The following is a 27,027-nucleotide window of genomic DNA, read 5'->3' on the forward strand; positions in this document are numbered from 1 at the left end:
GATTCCGGGGATGCAATACAGTTTGTCCAAGAACATATAATCTACCGATTTGGTATTCCTCAAACTATTACGACTGATCAAGGCAACATCTTTGTGTCTGATGAGTTTGTTCAGTTTGCCGATAGTATGGGTATAAAGTTTTTGAATTCTTCACCGTATTATGCACAAGCTAATGGGCAAGCCGAGGCATCTAACAAAAGTTTGATCAAGTTGATTAAAAGGAAAATTTTTGATTATCCTCGGCAGTGGCATACTCGTTTAGCCGAAGCGTTGTCGGATGGCTTGTCATGGATCAATCCAAGTTCCTCCTTATAAGCTTGTTTATGGACATGAAGCTGTTTTATCATGGGAAGTTCGAATCGCTCCAGAAGAACAGAATTGCAAAATGATTTGACGGCCGAAGAGTACTATAATCTTATGGCCGATGAACGGGAGGACTTGGTTCAGTCGCGATTATGAGCACTAGCAAAAGTTACTAGGGATAAGGAACGTGTTGCTCAGCATTATAATAAAAAAGTGGTGCCTAAGACCTTTTCGGAAGGTAAGCTTGTGTGGAAATTGATTTTGCAGGTTGGAACCCGAGATAGCAAATTCGGCAAGTGGTCACCAAATTGGGAAGGGCCGTTTCAAGTCCACAAGGTTGTGTCTAAAGGAGCATACATGTTGCAAGGTCTCGATGGAGAAGTTTTTGGGCGAGCGCTTAATGGCAAGTATTTGAAGAAATATTATCCAAGTGTTTGGGTTAACGCATAATCGACTAGTGTTGTTGATACATGATAGCCGGTGCGTTTGCATCGCCTTGAGGTGGCCGATATTGTATATATCGCCCTTAGTTGTTTTAATGTAATCGGTTGCAGTTTGCCGATGTACAATGGCCGATATTGTTATATCGCCCTTAGTGGTTTTATATTTTTATCAATGCTCTTGACATTGTAAAACTAGGGGAGCATATATATATATAAATTAAAATTCCAAGTAATTTTTTGAGCAAAGCTTATACGTCATATTAATCGGAATGTTCCAAGTCATATTACACAAAGATTATTTAGATAAGTATCACTGGATAGCCGATATAGCTCTTTGCCTAATCTGTTCTACTTCCTCTATGGCATGGGCATCTTAAGCGTCGGTTCCAGGAATGACCTTCAAATATTTGGTTATATCAGCGACATTCTTGATAGCCGATTTTAACCTTGCTTTTTGTTCTTCGATAGACCGTGGGAGATCGGCTAACTTCTTGTTCTCTAGATCCAGTTCAGCATTGCATTCTTGAAGTTGTGCTAGGAGTTCGATCTTGCAAGCTTCAAGCCGGTCAATATTGGATTTGATCGGGCCTTCAGATAGTTGATCGAGCTTGGCTTTTTCTTCATGAACAAGTTGCCAATTGGCCTGGATTGTTGCTTCGATGTCTTTGCGCTCTTGACGCTCGGCTAATCTCAGCTTGGCCTTTTCCAGCTTAAATTGATGTTGCTCAAGATAAACAGCTGGAGTAAGGATATCGGCTAACTCATCGGGGATTTGAGCCTGGACCTCATGAAGCTGAGTCCTAATTGATCCACAGTCGACTACTAGGCTGTCTAGTGATGATGTCTCTAGCCGATGAGAGATATCTTCAAGAGTTTTCTTCACGTCATCAGACAAAGGAGCTAGAGCCTTGCTAGTAGTGTCAACCTCTGTCTCCTCATCAAGATAATCTCTGATATCAAAAGAGAAAAGATCGGCTAAGTCCTGCAGTAATGATTTAAAGAGAGTTAGAGATCAAATAGGCATAGCCGATCTGCATATATTGGTTATAAGAAATTTACTAGAATAGCCGGAGCAGTTGGTTGAACTTCTTCTTCTATGTGGTGACTACCTACAGCTGATGGGGTCCGATCGCTTGATGCTTGTTGAATAGGAGGGGAAGGAGGCTGAAAATAGACAAGCGTTATATAAAATCGGCTGAGGTTAACTAATGAAAGAAGTAAGATTATTGTACCAGTGGGGCTGGTTTAGATGTCATTGGAGCCGATTTCTTCTTCACAGCAGCCTTCCTTTTCTGCAATTACCAAGTATGTGAGCAATCGGCCATAAAGTGAGATGATTACAAAAGTGGTTAGAGAAGGTTGCTTACTCTTGTAAAAGGAGTTGGAGAAGAAGGAGTTGGAGGGGTTTGCTTAGGTGAAGCCGATAGTGTTCTTTCAGTATCGCTTACTTCGGCTGCGGCTTGATCAACATCTTCTCCGATTTCTTCTTCATCCAGAGCTTGTTCAATGGATGGATCTAGGGCAGGCAGATCATCAGCTAGTTTAGCTTTCTTTTTTATCTTCTTCTTTGGAGCCGGGGCCGAAGTATCTACAGCCGATGATCTGGTTTTCCTTTTCTTACCGACATCGGCTGGTTCTCTGATAAGCCCTTGAAGAAGAGCTGAAGTCTTGGGGGCATCATAGCCGATGACAGGAGGAGATGGCCCACCTCCATTAGGAATTAAGCCTGGGGCGTAGGTGATATCCCTGCCACTATTGCTTTGACTAGGAGGAGAGGATTCTGTTGTCTACAAATCAAAGAAAAGATTAGTTAAGATAAATCGGCTAAGCAGTTATTCAAATGAAATCAAGTAAAGTCAAAGACTTACCTGAGGGACAACATCTGGAAAGAGGTCTGTCATGTACATTGAAGCTGGTTGGTGGAATAGATGCAACTTCCATTCACCCCACCATCTATCAAAGTTTTTGCTCCTGAAGCTCTATGTTTTCAATGCTGCCCAGAGGGGGTCCTGGAAGGCTGAGCAGCCGATCCATCATCAAGGTTGATGAAATTTCTCCTTGGCATTGGATCTTGTCAGCAAAGAATAAGCCGGTTGGGAGTTGGCCCATTCCAAGCTGTCTAGCTGAACTCGTTGGGTGATAGAATTCGTAAGAGGCTTGGATGTTTCTTCCTTGATGGATGCCGATTGGAAGAATGCATGGACTAATTGTAGCTGTGAAGACTTCTCTGGATGTTTGGAATCTTTCATGGTTAATGTCTTCGAATCTGAAATCTGATGGGAGCTCGAAGTCTGCTGAATCTTCATAGGGAAACCAAACTCGAGCATCTTTTTGAAAGCCTTCATAGAAACTGCAGAACCAATCTTTGAGCAGTTCGGCTGATAACTTTGCTCCAGCATCGGCCGGTGTGGATGCGTATTCTCCATATGACATACATCAGCGATGAGTGTGTTCTTCGTCATCTTCTATAATCGGCTCTAATCTTGGAAATTCAGCTTCTGTGACGGATGGCCGATTAACGACTTTCGTGACTATTAGATTCAACCAAGTTTGCAGCAGCCACCATGGTCCACCTGCTCCGACTACTGAGCCGACAGCTAACTTAGCCGAAGCATTATTCAACATTTGGTACAAGTAGCCGAGGAGGATTTTGCCTAAAGGAAATTATTTCTTTGCTTCCAAGGCTTCGGCTACGAACTGCCAGTTGGTTGTAGGGCCACAGCTTGATCCACAAAAGAGGAATTTTTCTAGCCACATTAGCAAAAAGGCCACATGTTCTCGAGGGGTGACAGAACCCTGGCCCATGTATGCTGCTACATAGCCTGACCAACCTCCTATGCTCTTGGTTTTGAAGTCGTATTGATTCTTTATGTTCAGATTCATGGGGCTAGCTGTTGAGGTGACATCTAGACCCGTGATCATAATGATGTCTATGAGAGTTGGGGTCATCGGCCCTTGGTTGAATAAGAAGGCGTTGATGGTGTTGGACCAGAAATAAGAGGCAGCTGCCATTAGAGGTTCATCCTTGGCTAAGTTTGCTATGGTTAGGTCAAGTGCTTGGCTGATTCCGATTTCGTCCCAGTGAACTCTTTTGCTAGCCGACATGCGCTTGAACCATGTAATCCAACTTTTCTCGGGTGAAGTTTTTTCTAGAGACGGCCAAGATTTAAAGGTGTTCTTCCAATGACCTAGATCTGGATTGGACAGTCTGAAAGGAATCCTATTGGTCTCACCGATGATGAACTCAGTGGTGTCGGGGTTGCCGACTGGGCCGAGAAAGTAGTGGTTTTCATGCGACAAGCTGGGAATTGCGACCAAATTGGAGAAATGCTACAAGTTCAAAGTAACCGAGAGAAGAAAGCAGTAAGAGGCGAGAGAAAACCGATCCAGTGATGAAAAAGGGGATCTAGCCGATGGTAACTTACCTCAGCGTATTCGGCTGATGGTGCGGCAGATGGACTGGCGGAGATCGACATCGTAGTAGGCGGAGATCTGGCCGGAGATGAAGTTGCCTGGGGATCGCCTTGAGCGTCGGGGGAATTGCCGGAGAGAGAGAGGGTAAAGTTTTGCTTAAGCGGGGAAAACGGAAGTCACGGTGTGAGATCTCGGGGATAACGGTTAGTATTTGAAGCACTAGAGTAACAATCGGGAAAACGGCAGAGTGTGAAACTTGTTCAGAGTCGATACACGGCAAATCCGGAACATTACCAAATATCCCGGACTTGGGGGGCATGTGTTAACGACAAAATTTGGTAATATCAGCATCGGAGATGAAGATGAAATCGAAGCGGAATCGAAGATAAGGGTTTTTCCGGAAACAGAATAAGAATCGGCTGGAGTCCGGATCGGCTACGACTGGGATCGGCTAAGTCTGAGTTGGACTGGTTAAGTGATACAGCCGATTCTGACAATACGACCCATGTGCGACATTGGGTTCGAGTTGATGTGCTTCAAGATGATTGCCACGCATGGATAGAGTCCTGAGAAGGCAATTGTATCTATTAATTAGGATATTTTATGTAATTTCCTTAGAGATTTGTTTGGGCAAAAGTCTGCCGCAAAGACTTATAGTATCTTAGAGTTTGTTAGAGATAAGAGTCGTGTCCAATATGGACATATCTTGTATTTCTCGGGTATAAATAGACCCCGAGCCCTATGTAATAAAAAACACACACATTCAATACAATTTCGGCGCATCGCCACCCTTTTTGCTTTCGTTTTATTTCGACGAGTTATTGCTTTCAGGTTGAGCTGCATCGGTTTCGATCTTCAACAAGAGGTAAAACTTGTTGTGACGGCTTGTGTTCCCGAGATTAGTGCTTCCATCTTTATGATACTCTAATCTTGTTTATGTAATCCGTCAAGTTATCATATATCTTGCATAATCCTTAACAATATCGTCATTTAACCTACAATCGGCTAACATCTGTTACCAGAAGGTAGCCGGTTAGGTTAAATAGCGACGTTGGCTTAGATTATATAAGATATCCACCACTCTATGAAACATCCAGCAGCTTGATTGTCTAGATATTGTTCTTCTTTTCATACTTAATGCTGTATCAGTTGAGTTTGATCTATTAAGTCGTGCTTAGAATTTCAATCTCTAGCCTGCCTACTGGTTGCCGATTAGGGTAGTATCGGAGTTTCAGCCGATCTTATCTAATCCAATTGCTTTTGTTCTACATGCTCAATTAACATGTTAGATTTGTCCTTCATGTTAAGATCTTGTCGCATTTAAGTATATTAGATTTCTGTTTAGTATATTCTATTTGCTTTAATATCTTAATATAAAGTAGTATCGGAGTATTAGCCGATACATGCTAGATCTATTTGATCGGTTATGCTATAAATATGTATATAATCTCATTATTAATATATATTTCGATCTAAGTGATTTATACTGTCTCGGCAAGGTGACCGATCTATCTCAATTACTTGATTCAAGTATATATCGACATAAGGATTATATATCATTGATATCTACAGCCGATCGAGTAAATTTAGTTCTGATTTGTTTCCTTAACAATTGCCGATCGATTTACATATGACATCGGCTCAAAGATAAATGATATGTCATCGGCATTTAGCCGATCGGCTATCATTTATGGATTTAATCACGGTTTCTTTGTCTTTGTTTCTTGTTGATTGCAGGATCAAATCAACTGGCACGCTCATACATCCGAAGGCGAGTTTTGGACCTGCACTGGAGTTAAGCAGATCTCCCAGGCCTCGTGTTTTCCATCAACAGCACCGCGTCGCTTCGCTGCTCGACCACTGTTGGCTCGGCGCTAGCGGCGCCCAAGAAGCTCCTCAGTGGCGGGGTCTCCATCGAGGAGCCGCGCGCCGGCGGCGTCGGCGAGGAGTGCGACATGTTCGACCCGCTCTACGTTGGCTTCCGCTGCTCCGAGAACGGCCGCCCCGACGACCCCTACACCAAGTGGCGCTGGCGCTCCTTGCGCTGCTTCCATTGATTCCATTGTTGGATTGGGGCCGTCCTAGCTACCAACCGCCGCCCCCGGTCCGGTTCCGCTGCGCCCCGATGGCCACCGCCGCTCCCCTCATCCAACCGCCGCCGCTGCCATCGAGAAGGAGAGAAAAGAGAGAATATAGGGGTGGAGTCACTGACAGGTGGGCCCCACTTATTTTTTAAAACTTATTTGATGACTAGGATGCCACGTAGGCGCCACGTCAGCGAAACCGCCCTCCAAAACCGCCGAGGGAGTCAAATTGCACCGGTTTTAAGAGTTAGGGGGGGGTCGAGATATCCGATTTTGTGGTCAGTGGCGAAGCCAGAACAAATTGAAGGGGGTGCACCACTCAACTGTACGTGTAGCGGCACATAGAATTTTCAAGCCATGATATACAAAGCGTATGATGGAAATGTGATTAAAAATTCCTACTTAAAAATGTAAAATAAAGGGAGCCATAATAAAAGAGATACTCAGTATTGTAAGACACATCGAACCATTGAATAAGGGTGTGTTTTTGTGAGGAAAGTAGAAGAAAGCGTATGATTAATTAAATATTAATTATTTTAAACTTGGAAAATAAATTAATATGATTTTTAAAGTAACTTTTCTATAGAAGATCTTTGCAAATACACACGGTTGGGGAAGTATGTGCGCGAAAAACGAGGGATTTTTCTCCATGCTTCAAACCAACTCACCCTAAAACTGGTGGAGTATGAGTACTAGATATTAGAATGTGATAAAATTCAAAAGTTAGGGAGCTAGTGCCATAACTTCTCAAATTGAAATTTTAGTACTTAGGATCAATATACAATTACTCCACTTTCCTAAATCCCAATGTAAAAGTATAATTATTTAAATCCTAAACTAGTATGTAGAACCATTAAAATAATAACTGAAATTGTACTCTATATTTAAACTTTAACTCTTTAAGGTTTGAAGTGAAGAATTCAGACAAATTGAGGAAATACGATTAGGAAGATCTATGTCCTTGCCTCTATGTCATTAACATAAGCACATACGAGAGATACACATGATCAGTAAAAAAAAAAAGAACAGAGCAGTACGCTGATGCAGCAAATTGGGTACCAACTGAACGCGTGCGGCCAAGTGACCTCGCGGCCGTGCGTTCGTCCTGCCACGCTTTGGCCAGCCGCCGGAGAGTGCACGTAAGGGAGCTGAGGGGGGTGCACATTGGCAAAAACAGGATATCAAGCACTGTAAACAGAGATGTAGGGGGGTTCATGTGCACCCCCCTCAGCCAATGTAACTTCGCCCCTGTTTGTGGTTTAGGGTCACGGTTTAGGGTCACGGATTAGATTCCAGTCACTTTTGAGGATCACAAAGTGAACTTATTCCTGCAGCTGCCGTGCAAGTGTAGTGGGCCGACTACACAGACGCATTCGCACGCAACGCAACACGCATCGTGTGGCATCCACGCGTAGGCGCAGCTTCCGCTTATGGAATGATTGTGTTATTTTTTTTATTTTTAATAAACAGAACGAAATGGTCGGGAAATTTTAATACTCCTATTTATGAATTTAACTACTTAGTGTCAACTTCAATGTCACGCTAACAGAAATAGAAAAAATTAGATTTTGAAAACGGTAACCATCGATGAAAATATTATTATTATATTAGTTTTCCGGAAACAGTATCGGTACAATTGGGAAATTTTCGTACCGTTTTCGCTCCTAATCTATTATGTATATGGTATGTTTTGATTCATTGTATTAAAAGGGGTTCCACCCAGATTAAGTTTTTTTTTTGGACGGATGGAGTGGCCTCCAAGCAAGTTACTTATTGGGCTCTTCCAAGTGAAGGCAGCACAGGAGAAAAAAAATATCTTTAGGAGCTTAGAGCCTTTGACAGGGGAGGAAGAGGGAAGTGAAAGGACGATGGCCCTATGCTGGGCACGACCGCTGTTAGAGCAGGGATAATAGCGGGCTATTAGCCAGCTATAAACATATTTTAATGAGATAAAAGATGAGAGAGAAGAGTAGCGGGCTACAGATCTATAGCCAGCTATAGTACGGACTGAGACCATATGTTAATAGTATAGTAAGCAACTATTATATGAATTGGCTATTAGATCGGCTATAGATAAATTGGAGTTAGTAATGGGCTATACTATTGAACTTGCTCTTAGGATCATCACAGATGCACAAGCGGTCACTCCGTGGAATCACCAACGCCGCTCTTGCTCGGTCCGAAGGAGTCCGGGGGAGACGGAGGAGAATGAATCTAAGGTTAGGGGGTTCGATATGGTAATATTTGTTTGAAGTCACCCCAGGACCCTAATTACCCACGTTTAGGTGTGTCGCCAGTGTCGGGAAAGAAGACGAGGAGATCATCGGAACTGAAAAAGGACAGGGACAAGAATCACAAGTATTTATAATGATCCAAAATCTACGAGATTTGGAGGTTGATTCTCTGGCGAATGACATTCAGCAATTCAGTTTTAATATACTTCCTCCGTTTCTAAATATTTAATATCGTTGACTTTTTAGCACATATTTAACCGTTCATCTTATTAAAAAAATTTTATGAAATATGTAAAACTATATGTATACATGAAAATATATTTAACAATGAATCAAATGATAGGAAAAGAATTAATAATTACTTGATTCTTTTAATAAGATAAATAGATAAATATATTTAAAAAAATCAATAGCGTCGAATATTTATAAACAGAGAATATTTATAAACAGATAGTAGAAAACAAGCAAGGCTGAAGAGAAAAATCTACTAGACGCAAAGCGGCAAAAGTTGATGGACACAAAAAGTGCAGCTCACCTGGCGCCGGGCCCCACTCTTCCAGGCCCCTGTCCACAGGCTGCAGCTCCCAGTCAGATAAGGAGATAATCCAACCCAAAAATATCACACTTCCACAGACAAGCGCACACGCACTCTGCTCTGCTGCCATCGCGGCTCATCCAAAGCTATAGCTTAGCTCTGCACACCTGCAGCTCGTCGTCGGCGATGGGAGCGACCATGCAGCTCGTCGTCGGCCTCGCCGGCGTCGCCTCCTCCTCCCCCCGCCTCGCGCCACCCTGCGCCGTGGCCACGGCCACCACCACCAGCAGCTGCAGCGTCAGGAAACAGAGCTGCAGCTGCTGCGGCGCCGCCCATCTGCCACGGCGGCTGCAGCACAAACAGCAGAGGAGGTGCGGGATTCGTGTCCACGCCGTCGAGACGGACGCCGCCGCCGGCGGCGAGGCGGAGGCCGCACCGGAGGAGCCGCCGAGCGTCGACTTCGCGTTCGTCGCCGTGAGTTTTGTTCACCAATCTCTCTTATCCCGATTCAGTGATTCCTCGCTTTGGTAGTTTCGTTGGTTGATCGATGCGAAGCTCAAAAATGGGCATGGCGTGCGTGCGTGTAGCCGCGGCTGCTGCCGGACGGGACGCCGGACGTGCACTACCGGACGGCGTGCGGCGGGCAGAAGCTCCGCGACATCATGCTCGACAACTACATCGACCTCTACGGGCCTTACGTATATTACTGCGCTTAACTTTTAATTATCGTTAATTAATTGCTTCATCGCTTTGCTCTTCGTGCTGTCCTGTTGCTAGTGATGATGCTGCTGCTGCTGCTGCAGGATAAGCTTCTGCTCAACTGCGAGGGAGGTGGAGAGTGCGGGACCTGCATCGTCGAGGTACTATACTAGGCGAGATTCAGAAATGCCAATACTGGTTTTCAACTTCTGATTAGACTTTTCAACTCATTTGATTTTTCTTCAGGTAGTTGAAGGCGGTGAACTGCTTTCCCCCAAAACTGATGTTGAGAAGGAATTGCTGAAAAGGGTTTGTTCATCACTTACCCCCGCATGACAAATCACAAACTGTATTTGATTCATTTCCTGTGTGTTCAACTGTTCATATGACCCAAAAAAATAAACATCTTTTTTGAAATATATGCATTGTTCAGAAACCAAAGACATGGAGATTGGCGTGCCAGGCTACTGTCGGCAATCCAGATTCAACTGGACAGGTATGTCTTGTGCTCCATTTCACAAGATCTCTATGCATAATTTAATTGTTGCAAATTAATGCTGCTCCTTGGCAGTTTTAATTTACACGCTGAATATATAATTCTCACACGAATTTCTGAACATTACCAATAGGCGATCTTGAAATTTGCAAGTACTTGAAAGTTTATTGCACTACTGTATTTTCAGAGTCACATCAGTAATAACGGTGTGTGTTCTTGACACCCTGATTATGCAGATGGTCATTCAGCAATTGCCGGAGTGGAAGATACATGAGTGGGACAAGTAGCTGAATTTTAACTAGCGCTGCTGTGTGGCGGCAATACAGTAGATTAATTTCACCGACCATGGAGAAAAAGAGAGAGAACCTAGCACATGATCAGGAGAAGAAACATTGGAAGACGATTAATGCTGTACATCCAAACTCCATGTAAAATTGTATACGTCTCCTGTAGCTACCAAATGGTCAGCATGAGTGTAATCAGGGATTGAAATTCGCTAATCTCAGACCCCCACAAGCAAATATCTCGCCCAAGATTTTTGGATTTTTTTTTCCAAATTAATATTTATGAATTTGGTCAAAATTTATCCAAATTCAGTCAAATTTGTTAAAATTTTAAATAATTTCGTACAAAAGTATTTTGCCCGATACCTCAGCCAGAAAGCGCGAGGGACATCGGGACGCACGACGGCCAGCTCGTGGCTCGTGCGGCAGCCATGTACGTAGGGTGGATGAAAAATATTAGCCTAGTTAGGTTGTGAGCGTTGTTTTGCCATGACAAAGTTGGGATTGCATTTGCTCCATTTTATCTACAGATATAAAGTTTACAAACTACTCCCTCCGTTTCAAAATATTTGACACCATTGACTTTTTAGCACATGTTTGACTGTTCTTCTTATTTAAAAAAAAATTGTGAAATATATAAAACTATATGTGTACATGAAAATATATTTAACAATGAATCAAATGATATAAGAAGAATAAGTAATTACTTAAATTTTTTTAATAAGACAAATGATCAAACACGTACTACAAAGTCAACGGTGTCAAATATTTTGAAACGGAGGGAGTAATATACAAAACTTTATATTCTATCCCTCCGTTCTAAAATATATACAAGGACAGTTTGACTTAGGCATTAAGGAGAATAGTAAAATAAATTGATGGGTAGCTGTGATAAATTGAGAGGAGGATGTAGATGATAAAATTAAATAGGTGATTTTGAAATTGGTTAATATGAGAGAGCAGGTGTACAGTTAGCAATTTTAGGATTAATGAATTCTACATATAGCTGTATATTGGGATTGAGGGGTATGTAATATTAGAGATATCTAATTCATCAACATAAAAAATGCATTTTCCAACACACCCTGAACCAATATACACGGACTATAAATTAACGAGCACGTCAACTGGTGAGCTGAATATTCTATTTGGGTATATTGGCCGGATCAAATTAGAGGAACAAACTCATGCCTCGCCTTAGAACGTCCTCGTTTATTGTACTACATCCTATTGTCGACATATAACTTGCCATTCGGTGCACAATTATTGGCTTGCATACGCTTGTGTTATTCAACCATTCCTAGACAAGTCTCAATGGCCAAAAGTAAATCTTGTGTTCAAGTTGTTGCAACCTCTAATAAGAGAGAAGTAGGTCGAGAAAGGAAGAATATGATAATTGGTTTTCTTGAGAAAGCACAAGGCATGAAGGCAAGACTAGGATCGAAGCTAAGTGGAAAGTTCAATGCATAAGAGATGTCTTGTCATGGGTGAGAGGTCAACATCTCTCCCAACTTTTCTTTGAATGAAGAAAAAGTACCCATATACTGTCTTGTTTTCAGTTTTAAGATGTTGTCCATTTCCTTTCCAGTTTTTATTTACCTGTTTTAAATTTGCAGGAAAAATATAGCCAAACAAGGGAGACTACTAGGTTCAACCAGTTTCAGTGGGTGCTAGCACACCACACCAAAAAGAAGAAAGACCGCGGCTGTAATACCCCGAATTTCGAATTAGTATATTTCGGGGATATTAGAACAAACGCGCAAAATTTTAACTTTTAATCCGTTGTTCGAATAGGCGATCAGGAACCGTGAACGCGTAAAGCTCACCGAGTAGTGCAAAATAGACTATAAGTTTATAGTAATCGGAGTCCGAACGATGTCCCGGTGACCGAATTAATGTGGGCCGTTCGATCTTCATTAGTCTTTCTCTATTTAACCAACAGAAGAAAAAAAAAAGAAAGGAAAAAAAAAGTATCGCTAGCAGCCAGCCCTAGCCGCTCCTGCGCGCTTGCCGCCGCCGTCTTTGCATCGCCGCCACGACCATAGCCGGAGACCACAGCCGTCGGTGTTTCCTTTCCATTTTCCTTCTTCCCGGTGAGTTCCTGCTGCTGCTTCTTCTATCGTTGCTGATCTGCTGTTGCTGCTGCGGCTGCGTTGCTGCTGCTATTGGGTGCTGAGCCAATCTGCTGTTGCTGCTGCTTGATCAGAGAGAAGGGTACAGAGAGGTTGTACAGGATGAAGAAGGAAAGGAAAAGGCAGAGCAACGTTGAGAAATTTCAGCGATTTCACAAATTAGGGAAATTTGTCGCAAGGTAGCGTTCCTCCTCTGCAAAGGCAACTTCTCTTTAGTCCCTGGAAGTATAAGATTCAAATAGAAATTGATTTGATATCTACTCATGCAATTTTTTGAGGTGCTTGAATATAGGCTGAAACCGTATTTTTAATTCTGGTATTAAACCATCGGGATTCAGGTTAGTTGTCATAAACAAAGTTTGTAGTCATCGTCGATATCTTTCTAACGCCGCTGTTTTCGCTCAATTCCGATAAACGGTTTGGGAGAAACAACAAAAACAGTACTGCTGACCGGGTCTGGAAATCAGGACAGCAATTTGTTTTCCTTAATCTGGGATTTTCAGAGGCATAATCTGATTTTGTGCTCAACATGAAAGTTGTATACAATTTTGTCTAGATGTCCGAAGTTATATTATTTGCTAGTTTCCGTTAGACGGTTTGTGAGTTACGCATAAAACAGTAATGGAACAGCTATAGGTTATTTAATACAAATCGGTAAAAGGTTTATATGTTCTAGGTTTCGGTTTCGATTTTAGTAAATATCCCTTGTAACCATCGTTAGTTGAATATAGTGGTTTATGCGTAGTTTTTCTCCACAGGTGTGAAGGGTTCCAACGTTGGAGGAGTTAAGTCGGAGTATCGAAGGAGTTAAGGCAAGTACAAGACGGACCTGTGTGATGGATAAACTGTGTTACTTTATTTGATTTCATTTACCCAATTGTTATTCGAAGCTTCCTATTATTAATTGTGTGGTTTTGGTATTATGCTACATATTCATATTTCACTTTATGTTCAAGTTCACGACGTTATCATGTTTCATTTCTCCGGAAGTTTTTGTTTACGTTATTCAAGTACCATGCGTAGTCATGGGAGTGCAATTTGAATCTTTTTTGTTTACATTATTCAAGTACCATGCGTAGCCATGGGAGTGCAATTTGGATCTTTATTCATGATCCTTGAGAAGCGCTGATCACGCTTGCTCGGCTTACCGGTAATGCTAAGAGGATATTCACACCTGCCCGGGAGGGAACTACTACTTTTTGCCTCCTTCGTATTAAATTAAAAGAAACCAAATGTTTCATATTGGTTTCTTCTTGCATTAAACATGTGTATATTTTACTAGTTCAATATTATACTTGCTGAGTATTCTTTACTCACTCTTGTGTTTAATTTGGTTTTTAGGTACCTAATGATATTGATCGGCATGGGACGGGAGTAGCACCCTTGGACTACACATTATTATTGCACACTACTAAAATTTAGTTTTAGACTATGTTTCTGCTTAGCATAAGTTTTGTGTAGAACTTGTAAAGGTCATTTTAAAAAGTTGGGAAAATTGGAACCATACCATTATAATTTTGCAAAATTTGAGATATGCCATCCTGACCCACATGTCATTGACTAATGTGGGTCCTACATGTCATTGAGATACCGATGGCATATCTCAAACTTTGCAAAATTATAATGGCATGGTTCCAAATTACCCTTTTTAGTTCTGGTCCATAGTTTCACGGGGAATTCATGGAGCTAGGATGGTTTGGATTGTGGGGTTATATCGTTATTGAGTATCTTATAACTGCCTGTCGTGGATGTCCGTATTTTTAGGGGAGACTATGCCGAAATTTCTAATAATTTTGGGAGTTAGTGGTTTTTAGTGTTTTTGGTGTGGCACTCTAGGTACATGGTTACCTGGGGTGTTACAGCGGCATATGATTCTATTAATACAATGCTAGTCCTAGGCCTACTAATAAGAGATACTTCCTCCGTTTCATATTATAAGACTTTCTAGCATTGCTCACATTCATATATATGTTAATGAATCTAGGCATATATATGTGTTTAGATTCATTACCATCTATATGAATGTGGGCAATGCTAGAAAGTTTTATAATATGAAATGTAGGTAGTATCTATCTTTTCAATGTTTTTCCATCTATGAGATTCTACTACAAAGAAGACTGCACGAGGGGAAGGCAAAAAATGAATGATGTTATGTAATCTTAATTGTTTGACTTTTGAATACACGATTATGCATGAGAGTAGTAGAAGGAAAGAATATCTTTTTGTGCATCATGTCCAGACGACCATGAAACTTGATACTTTTATACTCAAATTGTTGTTGGCCTGGATGCTTGTGATTCGCTTGGATATGCTAAGACCCTTAACTCATTGCTTTGGTAATCTTAATTGTTGATTTGTTATTGATCTGGATGTTGTTGCTGAAAATTGTTCATTATGAGTACATATGGTGCCATTTTTACCCTATCATGTCTAAATGATGCCAGAATTTGTTCTCAGATTGTAGATTGTATGATGCCAATTGTTTCCTTTTTAAAAAATCAATTTCACAAAACTATAGGTATATGTTGACCAAACTATCATAAAACTACATATTCAGTGTGTTGTATTACAAAACAACATATTTTAGAATTTAAATCCCTAGCACCATTGTTATATTAGAGCTATAAACATTGTAGTTTTGTGACTAAATTGGTTCTAAATCTGTAGTTTTGTGATAGTTTTATTACTAAATATGTAGTTTTGTGACTAGATTGGTTCTAAATCTGTAGTTTCATTATAATTTTATTACTGAATATATAGTTTTGTGACACTATATTAAATGTGTACTTTTGTGATAAATTTGCTGTTAAATACGTAATTGTGTGATACACTAACTTAAATGAGAGAATCTATTCTATACCACTGAATTTGTTTGGGTTCAACAATTTGCCATCGACATTGTCTCTTTCTATAATATACCGACGACTTTATCAATTGTTCTACAATACGCCATTGGGCTAGGTCTTCTTTCCAAAAATACCCAAAGTACCCTTAGAGACATACAAGATTAATAATTGATATATCTCATTAGAAGTTTCAAAAAAATATGAAAAATATTGACATACAAAATATGAAGTTTGTGTACAAGTTTCAAGGTATATTTAGTTTTTAGAAAAAATATTTTTATGTGGTATATGAGAGAATTTCCTTATACAAGAGATAATAGCACAAAAAATATCTTATGTAGTCTATGAAATATGATATATATTAAAAACAACAATAAAAAGTATTTATAAAGCATATAGAAAATAAATTATATTTTCTTTTTTAAAAAATAGACATGTAAAGAACTTAAAACTTGTATACAAATTTTCATGTTGAGTAAGGAGGCGACATAGAAGTTTTTATATTTTCTTGAAACTTCTAATGAGATAACCTTATATGTCCATAAGGGTATTTTGGGTATTTTTGAAAATAAGGCCCAGCCCAATAGCGTATTGTAGAACAATTGAAAAAGTCATCGGTATATTTTAGAAAGCGACAATGTCGATGGTAAATCATTGAACTCGAACAAAATCAGTGGTATTTAATAGATTCTCTCGAGTTAAATCTACAGATTTGTGATAGTTTAGTCATAGTATCTGTAGGTTTGAGAAATTTACTCTTTTTTGCCAAATTTGATTACATGATATCAAAATATGTTCTCATATTGTACAACTTGGATGCTGAAGCATCAAGCCCCTGTTGTTAATTTTGGTAATTAACGATAAGTTGTGGACTAACTATTTTATTTGATTTGAATGGGATAATTTGAGTTAGGACAACAAGATGTGTATGCCAAGGGTGATTATGGCAGATTAAAATTGATGGCGCAAAAAAACCAAGATGAAGTTGATAAATCTAGCGTTTTGTTTTTATTGATTGACATGTTGGGTACTCAACTTTGCTAGGTTTTCTTTCTAGCTTTATTGTACTAGTGTACTATCAAGAGGGATAGTAATCCTCGCAAAGAAGTGGTCAAAATACAACATTAGTGTATATGCACGAGGGTATCTTGTTTCGGCTTTGGTCCCTTACTTTTCTTTGGAGGTTGGACAGACCGAGGTACTGGGCCAGTCGGTCTGGGCTGGTCCAGAAGGTTGGCTAGCCCTTCTGGACAAGGCCAGACGGACCAAGCTCCTGGGCCAAATCGGTCCAGGGATGTCCAAAAGCTATGTCCGGGTCCCAGCGCATATATGGCCACATGGGTGCCTTTATAAGTCTTTTTTTCTCAAAATTAGATGACACGAGAGATGATAATTGTTATCTAGCTGTTCTGACATGACAAACAAATGTTGCTTCCTTAAAAAGGACTTAATCAAGGGGACAATGGTAGGCAGTGGATTTTAAACTCTCCAGGAATACCCTTCGTTGTTTACGTATCACTCAAATAGTTATGAAAAAAAATAAGAAAATATATGAACATGTGATATACCACTCCATAAACATGCAAGTTAAAATTCAATTTCTACATATTACAACGAGAAAAACAAATTTGATTGTGAATATATGTTAACTAGTTGTAGTTTAATTTGGTTTTTTCGTTGCGAGATGTAAAAGTTGAATTTAAATTTACATACTTGTGAAGTGATATATCACATGCTAATACAACTTCTCAAATATTTTTAATTTTTCTCATAACCATCTCAGTGACATAAAAATAATGAGCGGACATTTCCAGATCAAAATAGTTACCCGACATTGGTACAGTGGTGCAATTTATCAATGCATGTGCATGTGTTCCACAAACTGTTCGTTTCTTTGCCAACGCCTCCAAATCCAAGGCTCCAAGTCTCCAACTACCGAGCCGTGTGCCAGCGAGCCTGTGACTGAGCAGAGTGCCAGAGAGCACCGAGGAGTCGCGGCGCACCGGCGATGGGCACGGCGCCGGCGCCGGCGCACGTCCTCGTGTTCCCGTGGCCGATTCAGGGCCACCTCAACGTCATGCTCCACCTCGCCGTGGCGCTCGCCGGCGCCGGCGTCCACGTCACCTTCCTCCACACCGACTACAACCTCCGCCGCCTTGGCGCCGCCGCCGCCACCGCGGTGGCCTCGCCATGGCTCCGGTTCATGTCCGTCACGGACGGCCTCCCCGACGACCACCCCCGCACGGTGGCCAACCTCGGGGAGATCAGCCGCTCCCTCCATACGGCTGGCCGCGCCGCGTACCGTGCTCTGCTCGCCTCGTCGTCGCAGCTGGTCCCCGCGGACGCAGCTGGCGGCGGCGCCTTCCCGCCGGTGACCACCGTCGTGGCGGACGCCCTCCTGCCGTTCGCCATCGACGTCGCCGAGGAGCTCGGCGTGCCCGCGCTGGCCTTCCGCACGGCGAGCGCGTGTAGCTTCTTGGCGTACATGTCCGTGCCGAGGCTTGTCGAGCTCGGCGAGCTGCCGTTCCCTCCGGGCGGCGACCTCGACGAGCCGGTGCGTGGCGTTCCGGGCATGGAGGGATTCCTACGCCGGCGAGATCTCCCGAGTCCTTGCCGCCATCACGGTGCCAACAACAACGACGACGCCGCGGCCCTGCTGGGACGTCTGGTCGACGCCGCCGTGCACTGCAGCAAGGCACGTGCGCTGATACTCAACACCGCCGCGTCGCTGGAGGCGCCAGCGCTGGCGCACATCGCGCCGCGCATGCGCGACGTCTTCGCCGTCGGTCCTCTCCACGCCATGTCGCCCGCCCCGGCGGCGGCCACCAGCCTGTGGCGCGCGGACGACGGCTGCATGGCGTGGCTCGACTGCCAAGCCGACCGGTCCGTCGTGTACATCAGCCTGGGGAGCCTCACCGTCATCTCGCCGGAGCAGTTCACGGAGTTCCTGTCCGGGCTCGTCGCCGCCGGCAACCCGTTCCTCTGGGTGCTCCGGCCGGACATGGTCACGGCGAGGCGGCGGCACGCCGACCTCCAAGAATCTGTCACGGCGGCGGCGGGAGACAGCAAGGCGCGCGTCGTGGGGTGGGCGCCGCAGCGGAACGTGCTGCGCCACCGCGCCGTGGGGTGCTTCCTGACGCACGCCGGCTGGAACTCGACGCTGGAGGCCGCCGTCGAGGGCGTGCCGACGGTGTGCTGGCCGTTCTTCACCGACCAGCAGATCAACAGCCGGTTCGTGGGCGGCGTGTGGAGGACGGGGCTGGACATGAAGGACGTGTGCGACGCCGCCGTCGTGGCGAGGATGGTGAGGGAGGCGATGGAGTCCTGCGAGATCAGGGCGTCGGCTCAGTCGGTGGCGCGGCAGTTGAGGAGGGACGTCGCCGAGGGTGGCTCGTCGGCGACGGAGCTGAAGAGGCTCGTCGGCTTCATCGGGGAGCTCGCCACGCCAATCCAACACGCCAAATCCGAATCCGAAGTGTAGTGCGTTGGCCTCTCCCTCAGCTTTCCACAGCCACAAGAACTCAAATCAGTGGCGGAGATAGGGTCTGTTTGGATGCTACCCTGAGAAGGATCAGCCTGGCCTGAGATATGCCAGAGAAAAACTGAAATGTGTTTGGTTGATGCCCTGAGACATTTGTCTACTGCCTGACCTGAGCCGTCCGGCACCGTGGTTAGCCTGGCTCAGGCGACCGAAAAAGGAGGCCTGACCTCCAGGCGTGAGCTAAGAATGTGATTAGCGAGTAGCACGTGTCCTGTCCGCAGGTAGTCAGAGCTTTGAATGGCTTGGAAGCCATGTTTGACTTGTCGATGCGACAGTACCTGCAAAGGATGCATGCATAACTGCTAATTAAGTGGATTAGCTATATTATAACAAAATGTCAGTGCTAATTAAGCACGGTTTTGCTTAATCTGTTTTCCTCAGGCGTAGAACTCCAACCAAACAAGAAAAGCACAGGCACGCCTCATCAGGCAACTTTATTCTTTGATTTTCTTCCATCCAGGCATGCTTTTTTCTCAGGCATATCACTCAGGTCACCAACCAAACAGCCCCATAGCTCCTGGGCAGGTCGGGCAGCCGCTCGGGCTCTGCTGCTGCCGTCTCCATTGTCGTTAGCTAGTCGGTCGGTCCCAGTCCCTCGCGCTTTACGACAGTAATGACTCCGCCACTGACTCAAATCTAAATGAAACTCTAGACTCCAGAGTGAGAACACAAATAAGTACTCCCTCCATCTCACAATGTAAGGGTCCATCTCACAATGTAAGGGATTTTGAGTTTTTCTCGTAACATTTGATCACTTGTCTTATTTAATTTTTTTTGCAAATATAAAAAATAAAAAGTTGTGCTTAAAGTGCTATAGATAATAAAGTAAGTCACAAATAAAATAAATAATAATTTTAAAAAATTTTGAATAAGACGAGTGGTCAAACGTTACAAGCAAAAACTCAAAATCCCTTATATTATGGGACGGAGGAAGTACGTTCAGAGCATAGATTAGATTTTTTTTTTCCTCCCACATTTGTATTTGAAACTTTCTTTGGTAATAGATATATATTGTACCAATATTGGTAATTTTTCACGACTTATTATAACTTTTGCATGTATTTGAAGAAAAAAAAAAAGAGTCATCCCTTGAGGAGGAAAAAAACATTTTCTCGATTAGTGTTGTGTATATCAATAAGAAAGAGACTCAAGATGCATATACTCCTCTGTTTTATAATATAATAACTTATTTTGGTTTGTCTTTAATCAAACTTTTTTAATGTTTATCTAACATTATAGAAAAATATAGTAGCATTTTTAACACAAAATAAATATACTATAAAGTATATATTCAATGGTGAATTTAATGAAACTATTTTGGTATTGTATATCTTTCTACTTTTTTTATAATCTTCATCAAACATGAGAAGTCCATCCTAGAAAAAAGAAATCTGGCTGAAATAAAAATAATTCAGTTTTAAACACACCTTTGTATGTATGAAGTTGTACTAATAAGTTAATTATTGGTTAATGCCACCTTTACATGCACATTGGGAATGTTCTTTAACTACCTTCATCCCACTATACAAGAGATTATTCTATTTTTTTAGAGAGATTAAGATAGTAACAAAAGAAACTAGAATTCTCCCATTAAATATGTGTTGGTCATGGGGGATGGATTGTTGAATGTAAGATAAATAAAAATTAAATTAGAACTAGTTGACGTGGCTACTAACATATTAAATTATCTTATATTATAGGAAAAAAAAGGTGAAATGTCTTATCTTATGGGACGGACGAAGGAAACTCTTATGACATCCACAATGTGGTGCAAAAATATTCCATAAGTGATATGATATTTCACTCAACCACTATTATGCGGCTAGTCCATATAAAGAAAATAATAAAAGATATATATATGCACATAGACTATCCATATGAAATAAATAATATTATTTGTCTCTACTTTTTTTCTTTTTTCTAATGCTATCTTGTATTTATATATGTGAGGATTCGGTATAGTTAAAGTTTATGTATGTGGTCCATCTATATGAATCATTTTTATCATATACTACCTCTATTTTTTAATAGATGATGCCGTTAATTTTTTATCACACGTTGGACCATTTGTCTTATTTAAAAAATTACGTAATTATTATTTTTTCATTGCAAGTCATTTTATCACTTAAAATACTTTAAGCATGATTTACATTTTATACGTTTACATCAAAATTTTGAATAGGATGAATGGTCAAACATGTATTTAAAAATAACGGTATTATCTATTAAAAAAGGCCAAAGTATACTGGTGATGTGTTAAATTTGAAAATATATTTTTTTCATAATTTGCGTTTATATACATGGGTGGTGAGGTATATCAAAAATATACCTATTCCGCAAGTTGGAGATGCCGGATGTAGGAGCGAGACGATACCGCAGACCGGCAGCACGGGAGCGTGGTACCACAGCATGGGAGTGCGGGACCGGTTGGGTCGTGCAGACCAGGGCTGCGGTACCGAGTTGGTCCCATGCAGTGGCTGTGCGCATTCCTGTAGCCCGCGGGACCGGCTGCCGGCGCGGCCGGTCACGCAGAGTGGTGGCCTGGGACCAAAGCGGTCCCGCACTACCAAGCTACGGCACCGAGCCGGTCCCTTGGGGCTTCGGTGCCGCTTTCCTAACGCGCGAGATCGCACGCTCTCCACATCTCCATTGCGCGGGACCGTACCAAAAGTTATTTTTATCCGCCGAAAGTTATTTTATCCCATGGCTCTGGCTCCATGTGACATCCTCAGGCACAAACAAAGGAGAGAGTGATTCTCTCCTCTAGTCCTAGATTTTTTTTCACGTGTTGCCTGCCGAAAGTTTTTTGTTGTCTGGTTATAGAGCCTACTCGTCGAGTGCCTATAAAAGGAACGTTACGAAACGAAAGAAGCAGACTCAAGTATAGCATGTAACTCATATTCGTAAAGTTTATCATTGGTGTAAACTTCAATAGGTTAGTGCGCTTGGCAAATTCACAGGCCCTATTTTGTGGTATGAACTGAGAACGCGATGATTTATGGTGCGTATTGGGGGCCGGCTCACCATAAGATAATGTCGTGAATTCACCAAGCATTCAAATCCACTGAAGTGTTGTGTAAAGGTAAATATTTGGAAGTGTTCGTGAAGGAAAGGCAGGTAAATATTTTGAATTTATTTATTTAGAAATATAGCTGACACATTAAAAAGTTTTAACACACAACATTACAGATTAGTTCGAACAAGCAAAATATAAAATCATTCTACTCATTAGCCTCATCATCGAAATTTCTTGATGTGGTAGTGTCTTTTTTTCTTTCCCTTTCTTCTAGCACCAGCTAGAGATCTGCGTCCTGACAACGATAATCTTTCAGGTGAATGTCGCTCACGGACAAACCTACATGCCACCTCAACACCGCTGAAATCAACGTGCCCGTAATCTTGGGTCGGCTGAATTATTGGAAGCGGGTCATCAAGCTGCGACGGTCCTAACTAGTGTTGTGCTATTGACAACCCCCAACCGTAGCTACATGGTTCTCCGTATGACTGTGTGCTGCCGGCATATCCCATCATTTGTTCGGCGGTGTACATTCCTACAAAACATTGAATCCAAAGTTGTAGCGTACACACATACTGGAACTAAAATATTTTGTAGTAAATTATAATTTGTACCTGTTGTTTGTGGTTGCATGATAGGTGGTTGACTTAACAAACAATCTCCTTGGCCTAACATCTCCAAAAAAAAGCTTGGTCCTTGTGGTTGTGCGCTTTCATTTATGGACATTTGGTACATCCCCTGTAGGTGTAGCGCTAATTTAATATAGCAACATAAAGATCGTCAAAAATAAAACACATTATGTACGAACTAGTGTTGTATGTGGAAACTTCATGCCACTGATCGTTCATACCCGTTGGAAACATGGGCATGTTAACTTGAGGTACACCTGCAAAAATAAGCAAATATGTTTGTGACTTAGTAAATTACAAAATGATGAATATTAACATGTGTGTTTATTGAACTACCGAAAAACGTTGTGTACCCTACAAGGAACTACGAGCTTCCATCTTCTATACGCATCGAGGGAACCATTTGGCTGGATCCTGCGAACCGCGCAAACCCTCCCTGCCATTCACTAGTGGTACTTGCATGCGGAATAGAAGGGATCACTGATGGACTACCTACAATAATCTCTATAGGTGAATATTGAATTCAAAAATAGCACCAGTTTTGTTCAGAAAATAAAAGGCAAAACCACCACCTAATTTTGTTATATTCCGAAAATTAGTCCATAAAAATAGTGTGTATTGTACTTTTTTAAGTCCCTAGATTAAATTAGCATTGGGTACAACAATTAATTCTATAAGTTAGGCCACTTGTACTTAAAAAATTGTGCATGAAAAAGAGCTAAATTTTTGGACAATTTTCATAATAATACGTAGAGCTTTTAGTTTAATTTAGAGAAAGGTTGCCATAACTATAATGATTAAAAATAATTCGTGCACCTAATATAATTCATATGTTTTCATATACATATCTTGTAACAGGTTTATTAGAGGCGTGTGAATGCTTGACTATATACAGTAGTACATGTTAGTAAGTCATCTGTGTAAAAATATTTTGTGAAATAGTTTCTATCTGGTACCGATGTGAACCCTTGATGCCACTGTGATCCTCCTGTTGTAGTTGGTATAGGCCTAACCACATGCGTGCTACCTGTAAAGAATCATTTATTTACTACGAATTAACAAGTAGTATGCTCAAAAACTATTTGTATCATAATAGGCTTTACCTGTATTGTTTGGTCAGTTTATCGTAGACGGTGCTACAGGCCTTGCCGACGGCCTAGGACGTGTGGAAGCTGAGGGTCTTGCCGATGTGGAAGCCCTAGAAGTGGAAGGCCTAGAAGAGGTAGACGGTCGTTCCGGTAGGGGGTCTGTAAACCTGTGTCCTGTGGGATAGTGGACTTCTGATGCATGCCTACACAATGCCGCCCGCATAATACGTTTGCATTTCCATCGCATTCAGTCCAGAGCAGACATCATCTCCTCGCGGGACCTAGCTATATTGTCACGCAGCTTCTCCCACAGTGAGGTTGTGTCAGCATATAGTTCCTCTGCAATATCGCCCTACGAAAATAAATGTTACAATGATTACAGGTTGCGGTAAGATTATTGTTTCCATTAAAAATTTAGTGCATAATATGTTACCGTCAGATGGGTAACTGGCGCTGACTGCATAGGGTACAGCGCGTCCATGTCAGCCATTTTAGAAATATCTGGATTCCCTATTGTCACAAGGCGTACGCATGTTTGTGCGGTGTACCACAACATGTACAACGCGTACGTACGACGGTCGTACGGTCTGGATTCGTTAACAATATCGAGTGTTGCCCTCGACCATTGTTCGACCAATTAACTTTTACATCGCAAACATCATTTTAGGAATTAGTTTAAATGAAAAACAAATCAAATCCTAGGGGTTGCTAGGGCGCGCATGCGTGCCAGGAAAGGAGCTGGCGCGCGCCAACTAGCGTCCCTTCATTTTTCTTTTTTTTCAATCTCCTATTTTGACGCATTTCCTTTTTTTCTCTTTTTTTTTTCTCAATCTCCTATTTTGACGCCACTATTTTCTTTTTTTCTATTTTCTTTTCAGATTTTTTTTAATTGTTAGCATGCGTTTTTTTTTTGAATGTTTTGAATTTTGATATGGAAGTTTTCAAATTTAAGTCAAATATTTTGAATTTTAAGGTGAAAGTTTTTAAATTTAAGTTAAAAGTTTTCAAACCCGAGTTAAGTTTTCAAATCTTGACTTGAATTTTTTAAAATTTAAGTTGAAAGTTTCAAATCTTCAGTTGAAAGTTTTCGAATCCGAGTTGAAAGTTTTCAAGTCTGAATTAAAAGTTTTCAAATCCGAGTTGAAAGTTTTCAAGTATGAATTGAAAGTTTTCAAATCTGAGTTGAAAGTTTTCAAATCCAAGTGGAAAGTTTTCAAATTCGACTTGAAAGTTTTTAAACCCAAGTTGAATGTTTTCAAATTCGACTTGAAATTTTTTAAATCCGACTTGAAAATTTTCAAATCCAAGTTGAAAGTTTTTAAATTTTGAATTGAAAGCTTTTAAATCCGAGTTGAAAATTTTCAAAACCGAGTTAAAAGTTTTTAAATCCGACTTGAAAGTTTTCAAATCCGAGTTAAAAGTTTTTAAATCTGAGTTTAAAATTTCAAAAAATCTTGAGTTGAAAGTTTTAAATCTTGACTCCTACACACGTGCGATAGTCAACAAGAAAAAAAAAACAGAGAAAGAAACGCGACGCTTGCAAAAAAAAAAAAAAAGCACCCGTGAGGGCCAGCGCGTGCGCTCCGAAGATGGGCCGAGTGGACCGGCACGTGCGCGCCAATTAGCTTTTCCGTCAAATCCCTCCATCACTGTTGGGCTGATTTCGCCCATTTCCTACACTCATCAGCTAGTGAGCTGAAATCAAAATGGGCTAAAATCACCAAAGACTAGAGTCCAATAGGTGGGCTGATTTTATCCACTTTCCTACACCCTCCTCAAATGGGTTGAAATCAGCCCAATACTAATTGAGGTATTTTCTTTGCTTTTATGTTTTCAATAATTTCTGAAATTGTTATTACACTTTTAAAATTACCAATATAGCTTCGAAAATTCCATAGAGTATTTTAGTTCATGGAGAATTTCAGAAAATTAACTCGCGCCATGATTTTTTAAGAAAATTTTATTCCCTAAATTATTTGTACATTTAATGAATCCCTTAATTGACTTTTAATTTGGTATTTCAAAGGTTAAGCAACAATTAAAATATTATATTATTACTATCCAAATGTAACAAATGGTTCATGGATACATATTAATGTATTCCAATTTTTTTACATATAATTTTCCGTGTGGCGCGGCTCTAAATACTATTGAAATTTATCCATGTATTATGTACAAACATAATACTAAAATAATTTTGCTAGAGATGACAGCAAATTTAAAAACATAATAATAATTACCAAATTTAAAAACATAAAAATATATACATGCTTACCTCTATATCTCCTATTTATTTCCCCTCCTTCTCTGAACTTGTAATTTCTAAATTTAATGCACCACGTTCACACTTATAACCTTCAAAATAATGAAGATATTTCAATAATAAATTTTGCAAAATCCATACTATTTATAATAATCCCAACCGTCATGCAAATTACCTCTAAATTTTATTCTTTCATTTGTCTTATTCACTCTCAAATGGTACACTGCACTAAAAAAAATTCTTACCACTTTCAATTACTCGCGCGGCACGGCTCTAAATACTAGTTAAAATTTTCCCCTTATATTGTACACGAAAACATAATACTAAAACCATTCTATCTTCATACTAAATTAATATATTTTTTACTCGTTTCTCTATCTCATTCAGATATTGTACATACAACTAAAGAAATTTCGAAATATATACATTTCTCCCTACGGCCTAACACACTAGTAAAAAATTTATGCACGTCTTATGTACAAAAAAATATAATACTAAACCTTTTCTATATTCAAACTACATTCATACTATATATACTTCTAACTTAAGTGGTACCTAAAATTTCTAAACTTACCATATAACCGAACTATTTACATGTAATATATGCACACTGTCTAAATTATTACTTATCCAATACACTAATAATTACATCTAATACATAAGACTTCGCTAAATCTATACTTAATAATATTTATATTACTAATTTACCTCTATTTCTTCTCTTGCTGCAAGCTCATCAAAATGTTTTCTCTTCTGTGCAGATCTCTCTTCTGCAGGAGCAGCAACTCTCCTCTCTTCCAGAATGCTACTCTCTCTTTTGCAGGAGCAGCATCTCTTCTCTCTACTGCTCATCTCTTCTATCTTCTGCAGGCGCATCACCCTCCCTCTTCTCTTATGGTGTGAGCTCCAAATAAAAAGAAACAACAGGATTGACGTTTTCACTATGCTTACCGTATTGACAGCACAGATTCATATTTTGTCTACCCTTAGGAGCAGTAGGCATCGTGGCAGACAACTTCA

The 27,027-nt window shown here is 41.0% G+C and overlaps 2 protein-coding genes and 2 long non-coding RNA genes across 8 annotated transcripts; 3 read left to right on the plus strand and 1 right to left on the minus strand.

The window, feature by feature from the left end:
• Window positions 1-9,096: 9,096 nt before the first annotated feature.
• On the plus strand, window positions 9,097-10,759 carry LOC127779827 (photosynthetic NDH subunit of subcomplex B 3, chloroplastic). The gene is made up of 6 exons (XM_052306737.1): window positions 9,097-9,487; window positions 9,601-9,711; window positions 9,817-9,873; window positions 9,959-10,021; window positions 10,146-10,208; window positions 10,445-10,759. The coding sequence occupies exons 1-6, from the start codon at window positions 9,200-9,202 to the stop codon at window positions 10,493-10,495; spliced, it is 633 nt and encodes a 210-aa protein (XP_052162697.1). The 5' UTR covers window positions 9,097-9,199; the 3' UTR covers window positions 10,496-10,759.
• A 1,715-nt stretch (window positions 10,760-12,474) lies between these two features.
• LOC127780397 (uncharacterized) lies at window positions 12,475-13,437 on the plus strand. The gene is made up of 3 exons (XR_008018782.1): window positions 12,475-12,585; window positions 12,699-12,803; window positions 13,383-13,437. It is a non-coding gene; the product is annotated as an uncharacterized LOC127780397 (long non-coding RNA).
• Window positions 13,438-17,352: 3,915 nt separating this feature from the next.
• LOC127778635 (myricetin 3-O-rhamnoside 1,2-glucosyltransferase UGT709G2-like) lies at window positions 17,353-19,715 on the plus strand. The gene has a single exon (XM_052305256.1). It carries the CDS (start codon window positions 17,479-17,481, stop codon window positions 18,949-18,951), a length of 1,473 nt encoding a protein of 490 aa, XP_052161216.1. The 5' UTR covers window positions 17,353-17,478; the 3' UTR covers window positions 18,952-19,715.
• Window positions 19,716-22,129: 2,414 nt separating this feature from the next.
• Window positions 22,130-26,882, minus strand: LOC127780023 (uncharacterized). Of its 5 annotated transcripts, none has more exons than XR_008018761.1 (7): window positions 26,716-26,882; window positions 26,020-26,099; window positions 23,760-24,096; window positions 23,613-23,683; window positions 22,878-22,913; window positions 22,642-22,765; window positions 22,130-22,562 (listed from the first exon to the last, which is right to left on the minus strand). It is a non-coding gene; the product is annotated as an uncharacterized LOC127780023 (long non-coding RNA). The 5 variants fall into 5 exon arrangements; XR_008018762.1 differs by having other exon boundaries at window positions 23,015-23,683; XR_008018764.1 differs by having other exon boundaries at window positions 23,010-23,683.
• Window positions 26,883-27,027: the final 145 nt, after the last annotated feature.

The sequence above is a fragment of the Oryza glaberrima genome, chromosome 7 (assembly GCF_000147395.1).
Source record: "Oryza glaberrima chromosome 7, OglaRS2, whole genome shotgun sequence".
Taxonomy (NCBI): Eukaryota; Viridiplantae; Streptophyta; class Magnoliopsida; order Poales; family Poaceae; genus Oryza; species Oryza glaberrima.

What these genes read in the sequence shown, in the direction of transcription:
- LOC127779827 (XM_052306737.1), top strand. Translation starts at nt 9,200, where the DNA reads ATGGGAGCGACCATGCAGCTCGTCGTCGGCCTCGCCGGCGTCGCCTCC. An exon ending in TCGACCTCTACGGGCCTTAC is followed by an intron (nt 9,712 to 9,816) that starts GTATATTACTGC and finishes CTGCTGCTGCAG; the next exon opens with GATAAGCTTCTGCTCAACTG. An exon ending in GCGGGACCTGCATCGTCGAG is followed by an intron (nt 9,874 to 9,958) that starts GTACTATACTAG and finishes ATTTTTCTTCAG; the next exon opens with GTAGTTGAAGGCGGTGAACT.
- LOC127778635 (XM_052305256.1), top strand. Translation starts at nt 17,479, where the DNA reads ATGGGCACGGCGCCGGCGCCGGCGCACGTCCTCGTGTTCCCGTGGCCG.